This window comes from Gallinula chloropus (genome assembly GCF_964237585.1).
Source record: "Gallinula chloropus genome assembly, chromosome: 11".
Classification (NCBI taxonomy): Eukaryota; Metazoa; Chordata; class Aves; order Gruiformes; family Rallidae; genus Gallinula; species Gallinula chloropus.
This window is the reverse complement of record NC_140096.1, coordinates 5,585,321-5,605,506: the sequence shown is the minus strand read 5'-3', so window position 1 is coordinate 5,605,506 and position 20,186 is coordinate 5,585,321. Positions and strand designations below refer to the sequence as shown.

At 45.3% G+C, this 20,186-nt stretch overlaps 1 protein-coding gene across 6 annotated transcripts in view; it reads right to left on the bottom strand.

Moving 5' to 3' along the window:
- Positions 1–4,681: 4,681 nt before the first annotated feature.
- ATRX (ATRX chromatin remodeler) overlaps positions 4,682–20,186 on the bottom strand; it is an 85,484-nt gene continuing 69,979 nt past the window's right edge. For 5 of the 6 annotated variants that reach the window (XM_084269003.1, XM_084269004.1, XM_084269006.1 and 2 more), the window contains 6 exons: positions 18,548–18,742; positions 11,493–11,642; positions 9,713–9,838; positions 8,974–9,069; positions 8,343–8,471; positions 4,682–7,593 (listed from right to left, as the gene is read on the bottom strand). In XM_084269003.1, the coding sequence (XP_084125129.1) occupies positions 7,321–7,593; positions 8,343–8,471; positions 8,974–9,069; positions 9,713–9,838; positions 11,493–11,642; positions 18,548–18,742 (969 nt within the window). In that variant the 3' untranslated portion in view covers positions 4,682–7,320. Of the gene's footprint in view, positions 7,594–8,342; positions 8,472–8,973; positions 9,144–9,712; positions 9,839–11,492; positions 11,643–18,547; positions 18,743–20,186 lie in introns of all 6 variants that reach the window. The other variant, XR_014617516.1, reaches the window with a different exon arrangement.

The window sequence follows — 20,186 nt, the reverse complement described above, 5'->3', positions numbered from 1 at the left end:
TTTCTCCCAGAGCACTATATTAATAGTAATTCCATCATTCCCATAAGCATAGGCGACATAGGAACGCACTTACATTGAATTCAGACACTGCTGTTCCTCGTTTCAAGCGTATATTGAACCTGGGTTATTTATGGGGCTGGGGCAGGGGAAGGGAGGGAACCCTACATATAATCTGCCGTCTTCACTCACCTTCTTTACCCCGGCGCTACAAGAGAGGCCGAATAGTCAATGTTCTGGGTGCTTAGAGGAACGAGCAGGTGAGAGCAAACCTGACCACCAGGGGCGGGGTGAGAAAACAAAACTAACAAGAGAAGGAGAGAAAACAAAAGCCCACAGAGCTGCTGCGGGTGCTGCTGCTGAGCTCGGGATGGCTGCCTGCTAAGAAAAGGCCTTTCGAACGGTACCCTGCTTAAGCAGCCCAGGAGTTTGTTACATGGATGATGCTACGTGGACTGGTCCTGATGTGTGGGGTTTTTCCTGCTGTTGGGGTGGGAATGGGGCGAGGAACATTATTCAGCTGTAAGCATGGATACTGTGCATAAGGACAAAACTATTTATAAAATGTATATGATATTTATTTTATATATTTATTTATTTCAAAATAATTTTATTTTTAATGAGAGATGCTATGACCGGATTTTCATCAGGAAGAATAAGGTCCTACTGAAACAGGAAAAAAAATGAGTTTTAAGAGCTTATTGGCAATAAAATTGTCTTTATATTGTAGATTTCTGGCTAGCCCTTTTTTTTTGGCACCTTTACCAATTACCCAGTATTTCCCCATAACACGGGTATTAAGACCACCTCTAAAAAGGCTTGGGACTGCACAGGTAACTTACTGAACCCCCAAACTCTTGTACAAGGAGTGACCTTGTCCAGGTTATATCTGGAATTAACCTGGAAGCGTGACCCCACTGAAAGGCACCTAACAACCGTCATGTCCAAGAACTGCTCACCCAGGTCCTTGGGCCACACCAGCCCCTGGCACAGCTCGGCTCTCATAGCCCCAGAACACACGACACCATCATTGCAAAGGGACAGGCAGCATCCCCAGGCTGTCCCTTGCCTGAGCCTGGGCAGCCGCTGGGGATTCATCATCCTATGGAAATTCAAGCAGTGATGCATTTGGAGCATCTGCTATGGGCTTGGATGGACCCACCATTCCTGTAGTAAAACCACCATGTCTCACACAAGGCTTACCTGAGGCATCATGGAAAAATTGTTGAAGGAAAAGGTAGAAAGCAACAGAAGCAGCTAAAACCCCTCACCCTGACAGGCAGCACAGGCCCGCAGTGGTGCTTGTGCCACACATCTGCCCTTGCTGCCTGCTCAGGATGGTGCAGAACTGCAGGGGAAGCTTCGAGGAGGGGTGCTGGTTTGTTTTTGTCCCCTGTGATGGGCAGAGAGAGGTTTTAGGGTGTGGCAGGAGCAGGACCGTGGTATGAAACGGGGTTCCCATAGCATGCAGAGGTAGTGGCTGAGAGTCGGGTTGCCCCTTGTCACACCCCATTTTTCAGAGTGATGGTTCTCAGTCTGCCCCTTGCGCAGCAGTTGAGGAAAAGCTCAGCTCCTTCAGCTTCAGACCATGCATTCCCAGGAGGAGTTCACTGACCAGGGGATGAGCTGCACCAGTTTGCTCAGGACCTGGGCTGCTGGCGCAGTGGCAGCCCCGCTGCCCAGCTCTGCTCCTGCCACCTCCCAGGGCCCCGTCCCAACCCTTCGCTGTCCCAAAACACAATGATGATGGACTACAGGTCTGCAATGAGGAGATTGATCACAGGAGCTTTACTGTGAATGATGCAGACAGGAAGGAATTGAATTCTCTGTTTGAAATAAAAAGTGTTTATTTACCTTCTTCCTCTGAGTCACTGCTGAAACAGCTCAACATCTCATCCTCAGCCGCCGCGTCGGGAGCATGGTCACTCATGGGGTGTCCCAGAGCACACTTTTGACCTTCCCCTGCACGAAGGGAAATCCCTCAGACCTCGAGCTTCGCTCTGTCCCCTGGGATGATCCTGCCTCCCCTTGAGCCAGTTTTTTCCATTGCACTGGAAGATTAATCCAGTTGTTAAGATCCTGCTCCTCTGCTTCAAAACAAAGGTCAGACCTGATCTCCAAGTATGTTTTTCACCAACTCGGAAGGGAGCTGACGTGGCCCAAGGCAACAGACTTGGTTGGTTGACACCCACATCGCAGAGCTGCCTCACAGAGGGACGTGCAGCTGTGAGGGATGGTGTAAAACACCTTTGCAGGACCTGGGTTCAAAACCTGATACTTGCAAACAAATTCACAAAGGATTCACTGGAAACCCTGCTTGTGCAGGGCGGTGTTGGCTCCTGTCTGGGACAGCCTCTGAAGGGGGAATCCTGCATCACTGAATCCGACCTGAGTGGCTGCTTGCAGCAGGAATTTCCTGGGTTTTGTTCTGCTCCAGCAAAATACTTCATGATATGAGTAAAGCCCGACCTGGGAGCTTCACAGCAGCAGAATTACCTGCAGGCTCCAGCTGCGCTCTGAGGGACATGGGAGTAGCCAGCGACATGCAGTGGGTGTTGTCATGGGGGCACACCCACGTCTCTGTCCCATCCCTGGGCTGACACCTCACCCAACCGTTACCCCGCCAGCTCTGCCCAGCAAAAGCCAACTGGAAATGCCAAATGCTCCTTTGGACCCCACAGCCCAGGCAGCGTGTGGGGCCTCGGCCAAGGTGTGACTCTTCTGGTGGCATCACACAGGTCCTGGGAGCTCCCCAGCTCCTCCTAGGAAGGTTTTAGAGGAAAACCTGAGAAGCTGTCTCCTAAACCAGCTAAAGGACACATCAACTTACATTGGGGGTCAGCTCCTTTTGTTTCTCTGCCCATCAAAGTAACAACAGCCAGCTGAAAAAGCTCTGCCTGAGGGCAAGCAGAGGGGGCCGGTGCAACACCCGTGGTCCCCCAGAACCCTGCTGTGCCCATCCCCCCTCCACCCCCCCCCCCGCCCCCCCCCCGCCCCCGCCCCAGTGCTGTTTTACACACAAAATGCCCCTGGCCTGAAAGCACCATAGTAAACAGGACAAAAGGCATCACTTTCAGCCCTGCACTTTCCACCCAAGGGGTGGGCTGGCTGTAAGGGAAACATTATCCCAAGAGCAGCTGTGCAGAGCAGGAGGGAGGAGGTGGGTGGAAGGAGATGGGTGGTTGCTCCAGTCTCACTATGGAGAGGTGCGGAGTTGGGAGGGAGACCCTCTGTGTGAGACCAAGCACAGCCCAAACCCAGCGAAAGCATTGGGCTCCCCAGCTTCAGTGATGATCCAAGGCTGAGGAGACAGACCCACAAGTGGCCATGGAGCGAGTGCAGAGAAGGGCAACCAGGCTGGGGAAGGGTCTGGAGGGCAAATCCTCTGAGGAGCAGCTGAGGGAGTTGGGGGTGTTCAGCTTGGAGAGGAGGAGGCTGAGGGGAGACCTTATCACCACCTACAACTACCTGAAGGGAGGTTGTATAGAGGTGGGCGATGGTCTCTTCACCCGAGTAACAGGAGACAGAACAAGGGGCAACAGCATGAAGCTGTGCCAGGGCAGGTTTAGGTGGATATTAGAAAAATATTTTTTACTGAAAGAGTTGTCAGGGCCTGGAACAGGCTGCCCAGGGAGGGGCTGAGTCACCTTCCGTGGATGTGTTTAAAAAAAGGGTTGATGAGGTACTTAGGGATCTGGTTTAGCTTGGGATGGGAATGGTTGGCCTTGATGATCTTCAAAGGTCTCTTCCAACCTTGTGATTCTGTGATATTCTGTGATATTGTCTGGACCCCTTACTACAGAGTGCCCAGCCTGGTATCACTGGAGGAAGGTTGGTGCACACCTCCGAGCCCTGAACCGTCTCTGGGGCTGTGGCTCGCCCTCAGCCTTTCACAGCAGCGCAGCTCTCCCAGAGACACCCAAGGGGGTCCTGCCAGGGCTCTGCGGGAGGATGCAGCTCTGGGGTGCACTGCCCACAGTGTTGTTTCAATGCCTGGGCAGGTCTGGAGATGCTGCATCCTTACACCAACAGCATTTCCCCAAACGTCTCCAGGCAGGAATGTTTAGGACCTTTGTCTATCCAGCCTCCAAAACTCTCTTTGCTTGACCTGATGTGGCCTCTGCCACAAGCCCAAGTCTCCCACTGCTCTCGATGAGTTTTTCACTGCCCACACTGTCTCTACAGCACAGTGTCTTTCTGCTCCAGACACCATCTCCACAGCACCTGCCCTTTCACAGCTACCAGCAATGACCCCTGAGCCTCCCCAGGCTACAGCACTGGCCAGGAGCCACAAAAAAGGCTTTGAGTAGAGGGAACGCCCACAGGGGCTGATTTAAAACACCGTCATCACATTAGTTTTTGTGTAGAAAAGAGGTGAGTAGGTTACTCTGCTCTAACCAAGGAGAACTTTACCTCACTCAACAATTTATCACTGCTGGGCGATAACTCTTGACAGGCAGGTTAGCTGCAGAAGCTACTCTTTACTCCAACAATTTGAGATCCTGGACCACAGCTATTTTCCCCTCAGTGAAGTCCATGGCTCCATCCAGGAACAGGTATCTCCCTGCAGAAAAACCGAGAAGAGCTTAAACTGGGAGCGCGGCTCTGGGCAGACAGGGGATTAACCCCCTGCGGGGTTCTACTGCTCCACTGAGAATGTAGCACAAGGCACACTGATGTATTTTGGTCACTTTATTAAATGAGATATTAAATAGTTTAAGTTTCAACTACTAAACAGCACTTTGAATGGTGAAAACACAGATAGTATATCGTCATACTTGAATGCTTCTCCTCTTTAAAAACACATTTCCAGTCCTTATATATATTACAAAACAGCCTTATAGGAAGAGGTGACACCTTTTCTATAGTACTTAAGATATTTAATACAGAACTGAAAAGCCATCTAATAGAAACAAAGGCAAGTCTTCACAGCTGTATGATTTCAGCAGCCAAAGCTGATTGATGGACTGAAACATTACTATACAACTGGGACAAAACATATACAATATCACGATACTAAGCAAAAACGCTTTACAACCAAAGGAATAAACAGGTTACAAAATGTGGAGAATTTAGCAGGCAAAACTGTATTACAAGCAACATTGTTATTCGTCGTCTTAAGCCATTTCATCTAGTTAAAACATCTAAAACAAATATAAAAATGAACCTTTTATTATCTTACTGATGTATGTTCTGTCCTTAAATATTTGTTAAAGCTTGATGTTATACTCAAAGCACATTATTATGCAGCTAAAATGTCGAGTGAGAAACATGTATGCAAAGTGGTCCAAGGTTTAATTCAACGCTTATCTGGGATTTCTTCTCAGGCGTTAGTTTTTTGTTATCCGCAGTTTTGCCCAGAATGAAAAAAAATGTGCCTTTAAATGTTGCCTAAAACTTCCACATTTAAGTCTTTGAGTTACTGTAAAACTCCACTGAACATTCCCATGTTTGGTAGCAAGTACTTCTCTTCTTTGCAGCAGGAGGAATAATGGGTGAGCGTTGCCCAGAGCACATTTGCCTTCAAATGTTCGGCTCAACATCTCCCGCTGTGTTTCTCCTGGTGTGGACACGTCTCTCTTCGCTCCCCACCCCCTAGGTTAAGCTCAGGTGCGGAGTGGGCAAAGCACTAGGACAGACCCAGGTTCTTTGTGGCATCTTGTAATTAAAGAGTCCAAGACAGCAACTCGTTAGCTGGTTTTGCAAGGGACCAAACGATCTCCCCCCGGCTCACAAGCCCGAGTGTCAGTCACAAAACACCACGCGGGATTCACACATTTCAGTGTGAAACCCACTTGTCCGTCAGGGGCAAGAACTCCAACTCTGGGGAGGAACCTTCCCCAAACCAAAACCACTTCAGTTCACAGCAACAAGTCAGGAGAGTCCAACAACATCTGGAGCAAACGTGTCTGTCCGCTGGTTTCTCCAGAGCTCTGCAGCCCATGGAGATGTTCCCGTCACCTCCTCTACCCCCACAGCATCAACTATTTTTTTGGGTAGAGGGAGTGGGGAAGGGGGAGAAGAATCAACCAAACTGTGTTGAAAGAAAAGCCCCACTTGTATTCAGTTAGACCTTCACGAGCACAAGAGAGTGCTAAAGAGCTCTAACAAACCAGACATTTATCTCTGGCCTTCTTAAAAACAATAAAAAATAAACCCAAGCTCTTTGTGTACTAACGTCACATTGTCACACACCTGGAAGGGAACAGGGAGAGTGCCTCACTAAAACTGTTCTCTAACAGAGAAGTTATTTCACTGCTCTGGCAGCTCTTGAAGTTGCTACAGCACTTTCTCTGTGTCGACTTTAAATCGCAATAGTTCTGCCACTTGAAAGCTGTTTGTATCAGGGTTTGACCCTGGTCACCATCACTGTTTTAACCCCCTAAATACCAGGAATTTGGTTTTCTTGGCCTGTCCCCTGCTGTGGTCAGCGGGAAAAGCCAGTAGCACCAGCATTAAGGAGTTACCAGAAATGTGCTTTGCATTGGACTCCGCACAGAGTAGGTTAGCGTGTGAAGGAAAACCATCTCCTCCTCTGAGATCACCACTCGTTATTCCATCACATCAGACTGAAAATAAAAAATGGCAAAAGACTAGGGAAGATCACCTTCCCCAAGTCACTTTTTAAGGCTGTATACACAGTTTCTATGTAACTGCATGACTCAGAAGTTTCAGAGCAGTAGTATTTCAGAGTATTGCACTCAATTCTGTTTCAAAGAGTATTTTTCAGTTCCTATGTTTTGTTCAGCACAAATGATGTAGTACGAGTCCAGACCTCAGTCAGAAGGAAACTGGACTATTTCTGTTACAATATTCCCACTAATATAAAGAAATGGGTAAGCAGAAAAGTATCCCATAATTTGAGGAATCAACTCTAATCAAGAACTCAGCTGTTTACAATTCACACATGGTACAGTGACAGGTACAGACCTGCAGGCCTTCCGAAGCTTCTCACACTCCATGACAGCTTCGCAGCTACTAAAAGCAAGCGTAGGAGTTCAGACAGGAAACCTGTGGAGATGCTACTGGTGTGGGAGGACTTGTTTTCACTGAAAACAACTTGTTATCTCCTGTACTCAACATATGTAAGAAGATTCTAGGCAACATCACTGACAACAGGGAAAACACGATGTCCTATTTAAATGGAGCTGAAGCACTAATATGGAACATGGCATTTAAGGGGACCAACCAAACTATTTCTTTTTTTTTATTATTTTTATTTTTTTTTACAGTTGAGTTCTGTTAAGCAATTGATTCCTAAAAAAATAAAAGTTCTTTCTCTGATTTTAACAATCCTTTAGGCTTTTTAGTGCAAAATCATATCTATTTCCCTTGGGAAGGCCCTGGATTTTTACCTCTCATTGGGGGTGGTGCTCGTTGTAACGGCGGTGGCTGCATACCGCCTGACACTGACTGATATACTCCTCTCATATCTATCTGTTGGTAGTTGGAAGGATTCATGATTAAATTTGGAGGCTTTGGCATCATGAGATGACTCATTGCTGCTTGCTGGTAAGACATCTGTTGCTGCTGCTGCTGATTGTACTGCTGCTGTAGTCTTCTGTTCATGAGTATCCTCTGCACACAACTGATTAACTGCAGAGAGAAAGCAGAGCTGCCGTCAGTGTGTGACCCATGTCGAGGCTGCAAGTATCGAGCTCAGAGCTAAAGATTAATTTGTGAGGGAGAGCAGGGCTGAAGGAGAAGAGCAACACTGTTACTGCCATCGCTACCTGGTGGCATCCACAGCCCATTACTGCAGAGACCCTCAGTAACACCCACAGGGTTGCCTTCCCTGCAGACAGCACACAGCATGTGGCAAAGCTGCCACAGCAACACACGCTGCTGTGAGATCACCCCCAGGTATGAGGTACAACAGCATCTGTTGGGCACCGTTCATGTCCCCTTGGGAAGTCCTGCCTGCAGACTGTCACCAAGTGTGGGTCTGCCCAAGAGAAAACTCCTCCCAACTCCCAGATTCTGCAAACTAAGGCTCAGCTAAACATCCGTCACCAGCACTTCCAGAGATGTGCCTTGTGTCGGTCGCTTTCTGAGCTCTGGGGATCAGGCTTCTCTTTAAGCCTCATGACCTTCAAACAAACTTCTTCAACAGCAAGCTGGAGTCTCCTTTGAGCAGTGTGCTCTGCCATATCCCTGTGATGTAACATCCCACACCCCACTATACAGTGCCAGCAAATACCTGACCCGCTGAAACACACATCCTCTAAGTGCCTATTCACACCCCGGAACGGACACACACACACACATGTGCAAAGTCCATACGCAACATTCCAGCTCAAACAGGGTATCAAACCAGCTGATGAAATAAAGAGAAGGTATTTTACCATCTGCTGTTTAGTAAGGACATCGTTATAGATGGCTTCTCGGCGCTTGACATCAAGCTCCTGGCTCGCCTGTCTGCTCAGTGCCATGGCCTGCACTTGGCTTTCTGTGAGTGTTACATTTTCTTTCCACTGAAAAGGAAAAAAACAGAACACAAAAGCTTCTTAGCACGTGTCATTTTAACGAAAGGGAATGGGAGCTGAGGTCCTGCATGACGTTCAAGAGATACATGCAGCCCAGTTTCAGATTTCACCAGAATCGGAACTGGGAGTGGATCTAACTGCTCATCAAGGTGATAAACCTCTAGATTATTGGGAGCAAGTGAGAAATGACAGATAAGGATAAGATATAGGAAATACACCTTAATTGTGTTTAATTATTGTTCTTATTTGTAGAAAATCAGTGTTTTCAGAGCATGGCAAATAGTTATGGATCTAAATTGAGTGTCCTCCAAGACTCTATGTTATCTCCAAACCATTAAAGGCTACTGCAGGTGGCAGGGACAGAGGTCAATATAGACTGGGAATTATAATCATTAATAATGCAATTAATTGGCTGAATTACCACTGACACCAGTAATTTCTTAGCCTGACAACATCTAACATTAAACCCCTGGTTATCCGTTTCACTCACTATGGTTGAAATGATGTCTTCAAGGGGCTGAACTCTTGCTGCAGATACACTGTTGGTTGCTTCCACAACTTTCTCTCTTCCCTGATTAATAAGGTCCTGAGGAAACACCAGAAAATCCATTGTAAAGCAGAGATTTGAAGAACACATTCCTTCACTGACCTTATAAAAAACTGACAGAAAAAAACCCCTTTACATAAAAAACTTGTAAGAAAACTTGTACGTTTTCTTCATCTTTGCCTTGTGTACCTAGACTTTAATTACTTTTTTTTCTCTCATTTTCCACAAGTTGGTGGGTCTAAGCTTCCACACAGATACATTTCAGCACAGAGTTAATTGAGCAGCATGAATAACACTGTGTTCATAAAGAGCCAGGTTTTGTACCCCGGCGGTTTCAGATCATCACAGGAGGGATGCATTTCTACCCAGGCAAGTGTTCTGTGATACTAAAACTTCGATGACATCAGAGTTTTAACTCATTCTACAAGCTCAAAATCTATTAGGCTATTATCTTATTAGGCTAAAATCTATTTTAGCACAATACTGGCATCCATTGTGTATTATCCCTTGGGTATAGTCAACACAGGGCCCCCGACTGTTACAGGGTTTCAATCCTTTAGCACAGACTCCTCACCAGACATTAGCAGAGCATCCTAAGATATTGAAGAATGGTATTAACCCTTATTTGTGACAGAAAAATGCACACAGGTTTACAGGAGCCCTGACTGGGATTGCCACTTACCTCCAGCTGCTGGTTACTCATTGCTGACAGAGCACCCAAATTGAAAGGAATATACGGTGTTTGAGAGTTGAAATTTGTGGGAAGCATGTTGGTCCCAGTTGGCATGTTGAAACGCATAGTCAAGCCCTTAAAAACACAAAATGCATTTAGATTTGAGTAACTGGTAATTCAGTTTTCTGTAGTAACCCAGGCAGTGCCACACGCAGACAGGTCAGCACTGATAACACGCACCGTGCGCTGGGCTATCCTACTCACAGCAAACTGAACATCCTTTCCAAACCTCTGTTCAAAGTGACATTTCAATCACAGAGCAGCCAAAGCTCTAGTCTTGAGCAATACAGGAGGGCAGATTAATTACAACTGCTTGGCATACTAAGGAAAAAAATGCCCAAGGCGTTTCAGTCTATCTTCAGGTCTTTAAGATGTATTTTTTCTATTGAAAAGCTACTACTCACCACTGAGCTTCATCTGACTGTACTCAAATTATGAAGTGAAACACATATTTTATTAGCTGGATATATAAAGCTCATCTCCCATATGGGTTTCTCCCAGACCAACTGCAGTGCAGTGAGCTGCAGCTGGAGCATACGGGATGAGGTATGTTCAAACTTCAGTATCTGGCAGCTAGTTCAAACCCCCTGCTCAAGGCAGAACTAGCTTCAAAGTTCACATTCTTGATATTTTGTTCTATTGCATGGATATTAAAATAAGGATTACCTCCTACTTCTTCTCCCTCACAAAACCACCTCCCCATACCCATTTCACGCGTCATTTCTTCACCCAGGGCAGTCAGTGGCAATTTATACAGCCACTTTTTGTACTTTCAGATTAACAATCAGATCCGAATGCCAAAGTTTGCCTTTCCAGGAATTTTCTGCTATTAAACCCCTGTTACACCAAGTTACTGTGTTCATTTTATACTAAAAATAAACAATAATCCCAAACCTGCAGCCAATTTACAATTATCTTCATCCTACTACCTGCTTCAATACCAAAGAAACAAGACACAAAGAATAATGGGGGGGGGGAGGGGGTGGGAGGAAAGCAAGCTTTTAGGCCTTTTCTGGCAGATGCTTATGTTTGTGGGTAGTGCTAAAACATCCTGAAATCAACTGAATACATTTAAAGCAGCTAAAAATTTCTCTCAAGTGGTAAAAGGTATTACACAGGTAATCAACCCCAGTTGAGTCTTATTATGAAATAGACAACAAAACATGGTATTGCATTTTGCTTTAGATAGCAATTTCTTGTCCTATAAGAAAATGAAAAGGTAAGCAGTCTGTAAGAAAGACATCAATGTCCTGGAGGGAAACCAGAGAAGGGCAACCAGGCTGGGGAAGGGGCTGGAGGGCAAATCCTCTGAGGAGCAGCTGAGGGAGCTGGGGGTGTTCAGCCTGGAGAAGAGGAGGCTGAGGGGAGACCTTATCCCCACCTCCACTGACCTGACAGGAGGGTGCAGAGAGGCGGCCAGGGATGGGAGATGGGACAAGGGGAAATGGCCTCAAGCTGCCCCAGGGCAGGGTCAGCTCAGCTGTGAGGGAAAAGTTCTTCCCTGGCAGAGTTGTGGGGCTGTGGCACAGGCTGCCCAGGGAGGGGGCTGAGTCACTGCTCCTGGGTGTGTTTAACAGACAGGCAGATGAGGCGCTCAGGGATATTGGTTAGCAGGAGGGGTACGGTTGGACTCAATGATCTTAAAGGTCTTTTCCAACCTTGTGATTCTGTGGTCCTCACACCTGGAAAGGTTACTTTCATGCAAGAAAACCTGATTAGATAGCTTTACCTTCTTTTCTGCTTCATATTCTGCCCATGCTGCTTTCCTTTCTTCTTCAGTGAGTTCCTCCTCCTCCTTATGGTCCAGGAGTGAATCATGTTCATGATACCCAACTATATACTCTTTACTGATCTGAAGCAGCTCTGCCAGAATCGTGTCCTGTTCAAATAAAGACGATAAAACGAGCAGTCACTCAGCAGGTCTTCCACACTTACCCTTTGTGCACCCCTAACTTGCTGCTCTGACCCAGTTTCACAAACAGCAGCTCAGAGCCCTTCACGGTGAATGAAAATTTTAAAAAATCATTTCCAAGTCCAGTTTCCCTCCGAGGGAGGGTAATGGATTAACAATCTGTTACAGAGGCGACAGCCCAATCGCATAACGACCCACAGGAATGCACTGAGATGCCACCACCAGAAACACAGATGAAGAACCTCAAAGGATGGAATGCACTCGATGGTTTTTCCTTCGCTTAGCTGGATACCTGAGAGCACCTATCCACAATCTGGATCTCTAATATATGAAGTGCACCTCTATAGATTTAAACCCTAAGTAGTACTTTGGTCCATCTCATTTGAGAGAAAATGCTGCTTCCTTAAAACTGATTGACAGCCCTCCAGCTGTCTGGCCTGAGAAAGGGGAAGTCACTGTACAAACAGTGGGCAGCAGCCCACTTGACCCTGCGGCCCACAGCACCCCAGGTGCTTAATGGCTCTGAAGGATAACTGAAATGTTTAGTGTCCTTTGTGATGGCAAACTCCTGTGCAGGTTTGTTCACAGCCACACAAACATTTCATGTACATGTGTAGAAACCCAAATATATCTCTGTCTGCATTTACATACAGCAACAGAAGCTCCAACAACCCTCAGCATCCAATCTACCATTCCTAGCACACAAAATCACAGGTAAATCCTGGAGGTGGGTCTGGAAATGCAGCTACCAGCGAGGTCAATCTCTCCTCAATAAAGCCAAACCAAACTAGCTGCTAACCAAACTATATTACTGAAGTTGTTACTGCCCTAGCCTGGACTACAGATGCCACATCATTCTCTCAATTAAAGAGTGAGATCGAATGGAGAAAATGTGAAAAGCTGGCATTTCAAGGTAAGTACTAATGGTTTTGCAGTCCTTACTCTCATCTACAGTCCCGTCCCCTGCAACCCTCAGTTTCCAAAGATGATGCATCTTCATGTTACACAGTAAAGGTAACGCTGGGAAGGATGAAGAAAAGCACAGCCTGAAGGCTACTGAAAGCTGCTCCGCAGAGTCCTCTTTTGGGGATAATTATTCAATGTTTTTGGGGGGAATTTAACATGCACTTTTATCACTGACAAGCTTGATGAATTCAGAAAGCTCTGATATAGCTCAGCACTGAATCTAAGATCTGTAACACCAACCCTTGAGCTTTTGGACCACATCTGAGACAAATCCCAGTGAATCTACTGAATGTACAGCTTGCAGGATGAGATGAAAACCTCCAGACCCACTCCACATCATGCCCTGACTCTGCTAGGCAGTGTACCGACTGTCCTCCCCACACAGCTTACAACCCAGACAGAACAACAACGGGAAGGAACAGCTTGCACCCATGAGCAAACAGATTTTCGGAGCAGCGCTGGGAACTGCACGGGTACTGCTGAGCAGAGGGTCTGTCCCCACAGCAAGTCGCTGCATGGGGCTAACACTCAGTTACCTTAACCAGGTACTAAGTGGTCCTTGTTTCATCCTTCTGCTATCTGGTCTCCCAAACGTTGAATTGCTGCTCTCTTTGCCAGCTCCTCAACAAAAATATTCAGTGTAATATCTGCATGGCTAACGGGAGGGAAGAACAATTACTGGTATTTTTGGGGTGGTGGGAGAGGAGGCAGAGAGAAAAGGGACACAAGGTGATGAAAACACCTAGAGGAAGCAGGTGAAGATGTTGCGAGGGTATTACAGCAGTAAGCTAACAGGATTAACGGGCTCTCAGCATACTGTAGCTGTACATCAGCATGTGGAGGGTTCCTGGACATGCATATACATTAATTTCCATGGTAACACTATTATTGAAAACAATACTGGAATATAATCCACACTCAGTTAGCCAACACAGTCTTCAAAATGTGGTTTAAATTACATCCAACTGTGTGTTTGCTTTTCTTTGTCTAAACTTTATTTTGCATTAACTTTAATGATGGAGCTTGAAAACTGGGATGTGGAAGGTATTGCCATTTGGTTCCTTTAATTCTACAATGAAAAAATTCACCTTAAATCAAAAAAAGTCAGAGTAAATACTCCTTTTTGTTCAGCTCACTAACAGAATGATGATTAACCACTGGCTTCTAAGCTTTAAGCTGAGATCCTGGTGATGAATAAAAAAATGAAGATGCTGAAAAGAAGTTCTGAATTTTAAGAAAAGGGCTGTCTTTTTATAATCCTGATGGAAACTAAATCCTGTGAAAGATAAATGTATTAGAAGGGAAATCTTCCATGAAGGAATGCGAGTTATATTGTAATTCCTAAACCAGGTTTTCATTAATCAATTGAACTTTTAATACTGAGGTTAAAAGTAAAAATAAAATTTAAATTACCAGCAAATTCATCTGATTTTGGGATCAACAGCTTTCCAAAAAGCACAAAATTGTCCCCTAGTATAGAATACAGAAAAACACATGCCCTGGCTACGTCCTGAGGTAGTATAAAATAACTATATGCTATATCCAACTGAATCTGAACTATTGTTTTAATCTGCTTTTCCAATCTGCGTTATATGACCCTCAAGCGAGCCAAGTTTTCATTTCACATAAAAATGTGACTCTAATCCACCAACACGCTGATCGGGGAGGAGTGAGTGAGCAGGAAGGGTGCAGCGGCGTCAGCCCCGGGGGATACACAGAGCCCCCATTTTGCCTTCGCCCAGCTCCCTGCCCACACACACTGCACACTGCTCTGAACCACACGTGGCAGGGGCCAAGGTAAGCCACAGGTACCGTGCTCATCACCCAGCCCAGCTCTTGGGATTCGTAGGGAAGTAACTCCTTCCCACTGGCTACACATCGGCCAAGGCTACGCCAGCGCAGGGCCCTGTGTGTAAAGTCTGTGAGAACCTACCTCAGCACACACAAAAAGATCCAAACCAACTGCCCAGTCATAAATCACACTGACTTGGGAAAAAAAGAGAGTAAGGAAAAAAGTCCCTGAAGGGAGCAGAGAAACAGGAGGGGAATCAGCTTGTTAAAGGGAAGATAATGGCAGGACAAGGGGGATGGATTAAAGCTAAAGGAAGGAAGGTTTACATTAGATATTAGGGGGAAGTTTTTTACAGAGAGAGTGGTGAGGGGCTGGAACAGGCTGCCCAGAGAGGGGGTGGATGCCCCATCCCTGGGGGTGTTCAAGGCCAGGTTGGATGGGGCCCTGGGCAACCTTGTGTAGCTCCAGGCCTGGAGGCTGGTGGCCCAGCCTGTGGCAGGGGGATTGGAGCTCTGTGATCCTTGGGGTCCCTTCCAACCCAGACCAGTCTGTGATTCTATGATTCTGTTCTTCCCCAGCCTAGCTGTATCTCCACTGGACATCTTTAAGTCTCTGTACTTGATTTTACTGTGTGTTTCACACCAGTGCTGAGGATTACAACAGTAATCCCTCACCTTGCTGTCTGCACAGCAGGAAAATTACACAGCGGTATCGCTGTTCAACCAACTATGCTTTGAAGATGTAAAAGAGGCCCGAAGACAAAGAGAGACAATTATACATAAAACCTGTAAGAGGCCGAACCAAAGCCGCCTTTTAGCCTAAAGACCTATTTTGCTTTGCTGGTAATTATAAAGGAACAGCTCGGGCTTTGTAAGCAAGGGGCAGACAGCTCAGTGATGGAAGAGTAATGCAGGTAGAGCTGGAGTGGCCTTTGTTTCCAGCTAAGAGGTGCAGGGATTAGGTCGGATGCGCTGAACTTCCCAGGAACAAAGCGTGGGGATATCCCGCAACACGATCTTCAAGAAAAACCTAATCTTCAAATGCCATGTAATTACCTGATGTTGCAATAAAATGTTTTCCTAAGTACAGCAAGGGCCTTTTAAATCAGCTTTCAAGAAAATAATAAAAGCTGTGTGTTGTTAAATTTATTGGTTAAAAAGTTTTCTGATTATAGAGCTAAATCATGGTTCTTTGCTAAAATTAACCTGAACAGAACATAAGCTTTCTGAATGAATAACCTTGCAGAGTTCAGGGAACAACATCCACTGCAGTACTGCCTACAGCTCATACTTCTTCCTTTTGACTGTTTAGGGAGGACTCGAGTGAATTGGTATGATCAAAACCAGACAGAATAGGGTATAAAATAAAAGTTTAAATATACAATATTATAAATATGGCATGTGTGATAATTCAGTTAAACAGTTAACAGGGATTGAGGGAGAAGTCAATGCAACTACCAGACTAGATCAGGTTTGTGTACAAAGCAAGGACCTAGCTGTGATTAAATGAAAATAAAATGTCCCATTCAGCTGAGCTTCACCAGGGGAGAAGAATGCAGCAAAAAGTAATTTAGAAAACCAAGCAGGATCATCAAAATAGTCAACGTTAAGTACTAAATGAAACCAAGTTCCCTGATACCTCCCAGCTAAAGCCACGGATTGGGAGTTATGTGCCTCCTACAACACCTCTCACCTGCGGTTCTCAACTCCCAACCTGAGCAGGAGCTGAGGAACTCAGCATCCAGCATGATTTGGCCTCGCTACCAACATTAATTCAGGGGCAGAAAGAAAGGGAAAGGCCATTTTGGGGGTAGCTTCCCACATTCTGTGAGACTATCACAATACAAAGCCCTATTTTCAACACATAAATATGGAAAACAGTAAAATAAGATGAATCTATCTGATGATTTATAGTCTTTTCAACCAATAAATTAAAAGAAGGGATTAGAAATCAGCACACACTGTGTGCAAAAATGCACATCTTTAAAAAGGATAAAATTCTGTACAATGCCATTTACTAAAAGCATGAAAAACCCAAAGCAAATTTCAGTACACAGATTTTCTCTATTTACAGCTAAGGACTTGGTTAAAAGCTTGAATTCAACTTAACTTACATGAACCTTACCATGAGGGCTGGAAGGGAAAGAATCCCAAACTTTAAAGCCAAATGATAAAGTAAGCTTGGAGTTTATGAACTGCCTCTTTTACATCATACTTGATAAATTTGACATTGCAAAAGAAAACAAGTTAACGTTCAAACCCACAATTACTGCACTGGGTGGATGAAGGCTTTGAGTAACACATTCGGTTGCTTCAGAGGTTTTCAGCCCACTTTTATTTTCTAGCAGCAGCAGCAAACAGTGATGCATTAGCGATGAGTTTGGGGAAGCACAAGTGTATATGGCATCAAATAACCAAGAGCGTAAAAAAGAGAAAATAAGTACTATTAATTATAACCCAAAGGAAGATGTTTTAGGAGGTAAATAAATTAATTTGCCAACATAAAAATGCACAACATGGTTAAAAGGTTGGAATAAAATTTTCAGTTATCTACAATTTACTGCTCTACTTTGAGGAACACTGTAATAAAGAGGTTAGATACAGTCATTAAAGTTTGTTTTCAGGGGTTTTAAAATGCATGTGTAACAGCGACTACTGCTTACAGGGCTAACACTTCCTAAATCCCCCTGCCAGCTGCACTGACACCGTAGGTGGTCCAGCAGACTGATTCAGAGAATGGCCTATTAACAACGCCAACATGGTGCCTGAACACAATTATTATATTATAGTGCTCTACAGATAGTCTAGAATGGAAAACATGCCATTTTCCCTGGAAATTCATAGATTTGCAAACTTGAAAACCTTCCTCCCCACTCCCAGACATGGTGCAGCAACGTAAAGACAGGAGTCACTCAGAAATTTAACCAGTTAACTACGGGCCACCAGTTAAGTATTACTGATACAAGCTATTCACCTGGTAAGAAGCAGAGATAATCACCAAACACCTTAGGATTAATTAGTCTTTAGCAGACCACATGCACAAAGAATAAAAATCAAGAGCATAAAACCTTAGCCTAACCTTAAATACAAGCTGGCTTGGAGAACAAGAGTAACATAACTCAACCATCACTCTGTCCCCTGAAGTTTACCCCTACCTAACAATAACAGTTAGCTTTTACTTTACTTCAGTTAGTAAACATCTCAGTTCATTAAGTATCACACAGAATAGAGAACCCCTACTACACAGAGTAGTGGCAATGAACCTCTACTACACACGCCGCATCCGCTACAAAGAGATCAGATTAAGGCAGGCCTCAGCAAAAACCACCCGCTGGGATGTTCAGAGTTCATTTAGCACCAAGTCGGCAAGAGGTCTGACATCACTGCTTCATGTTACCTCAGAGTATCACCATTCTCACCAAGCTGCATCAGTGGTGTAAGCAACTGTCTACAAAGACCTCACTGGTCTCTGCTAGCACTGGAAGTGGGAAAAACAGACAATAAGCTCTTAGCTCTTTCCTGCTTCAAAAGTAGAAATGTGCGACTTTTCCCCTACCCCTATCGCTGTTCATGGTCCCTAAAGGGGAGTTAACAAGGACCCAAGAACCAAAAAGGCCAGGCAAAGGAGAGCACCGATTCACTTGACTCTTAGAAGTCTCACCTAGGTAAACAAACACCAGATCTTGAAGCACCGTGTCACCCCACAGACATGTTATCACAAACCAAGGTCACGCTGAGGATCACCACCACCCGTGCGGATGTACTTCAATCTTGGCTTGCAGAGCTTCCTGCAGTCAAACTTCTGCTCACTCAAACTGTGTGAAACACTATTTCTGTTTGCTCTGAATTAAAATTTTTGTCTTTTAACTGAAAATCTTTTTTCTTACCCTGTCAATGGCGTGAAATGGAAACTCATTATCTAGCTCATTATACCATCCATTACATTAATTATATGTTTTATTGTGTTCCAGACAATGCACCTCTGCTCGAAGGGAAAAGTACTGCTCCAAAGCAAAAGCACAGTGCTCTCCTCCTCCCAAGGACAAGTGGCCCCTGTCCTACACAGAGCCCAGGTTGTTTCATAGCATCATTCCGAGCGACATGCACCGACTTACTTTTGGCAGCATTGGTGTGTCTCTCTTCTTCTTCTTTTCTGAATTAGGATCATCGAGCAAATCTGGCTCAAACGTGTAAAGCTCTGTGAGTTCATTCATGGTGAAATGACGTTCAACTTGCTGCTGGTCGACAACCCGGAACGACAGCGACTGCTTTGTTACCTGACGGTCATAGATCTTGTCTTCCATCGTTCCCTAAACAAATGAAGAGACTTGCTTACATACAAACACAGCACCTTCTTGCTCACAGGAAAGGGATTAATAGATATCAAAGAGCTAGAATTACAACATAATGGTGCTTTAGCTTCCTTTTTTCTTTGACCTCCTGTCTACAAAGTTATCTGAAAACACTTTGGTTGCTGAGAAAAGAAGCCATGAAGTATTATGAATTGTATCAATATTGGCAGTGACATGATGGATGTCATCTAGCTACTCGCTGGAGGAAGAAATGTATTTTTTCAGCAGTGTTTTGAAGAGATCTGGTTTTGCTTCAATGCCCTGAGTAGGGTTATGACCAAAAACCCAGCAATTTCGATGGCATGCACCTTATTTTGCTGCTTTGAGCAGACTGTAAAAAGGAAAACAGATACCGTATCACAGGGGTGGGGAGGAGAGGGGAAGGGAAGCAGGCAAGGCTAATTCGTGACAGCTGTGGATGAAAAAAAATGAGATCCTTGATGAAAAAAAAAAAAAAGGGAAAATTGGGTTTTAAAAAGATGATGGCTATGAAAAGTATGAGAACAGCACAGCCTGTTCTAAACATCGTAATTTAGAAGAGGTATCAACAGTTCAAAAGTGCATGTAGGAAATGACAACAGTAGCCCAAAGCCTGAGTAACAAACCCTCTGCCTGACAGTAACATGTTACAGAAAGGGATCTTCTGAGAAGTAAACAGTGACCTGGTCAAGAGCTGAGAAAAGGTCTCAGTCTACCCTAAAGCACCTGAAGACCTAGAAGATGAAGCAAGATACCTTTCTATTAGAAATAAGTGTTATACTTTAAAAACAGCACAGATCAGTGTCCATCAGAATTATTATACATATTTTGTATTTGTTGGGTGTAACACGAGTTTTCAAATCATGCCTTGATGCCTTTTATAAAATCCTTTATCTCCCTGGGATTTCAGCCTAGTTGTGCCATCAGCAACACGGGTCCAAGCCTACTGCCTGGGCTCCATCAACAGAGGGGTGGCCAGCAGGGACAGGGAGGGGACTGTCCCTCTCTACTCTGCCCTCCTGAGGCCCCAGCTGGAGTCCTGTGTCCAGAGCTGGCGCCCATGTACTGGAAAGAAGTGGGACTGGTGGAGAGGATTCAGAGGGGGCCACAGAGATGATCAGAGGGCTGGAGCACCTCCCCTATGAAGAGAGGCTGAGGGAGCTGGGCTGGTTCAGCCTAGAGAAGAGAAGGCTGTGGGGGGACCTCATTGCAGCCTTCCAGTACCTGAAGGGAGCAGAGGAACAGGAGGGGAATCAGCTTGTTCAAAGGGCAGAGACTGGCAGGACAAGGGGGATGGAGTGAATCTGAAGGAGGGAAGGGCTTTAGATGAGATATTAGGGGGAAGTTTTTTACAGAGAGAGTGGTGAGGTGCTGGAACAGGCTGCCCAGAGAGGGGGTGGATGCTCCATCCCTGGGAGTGTAG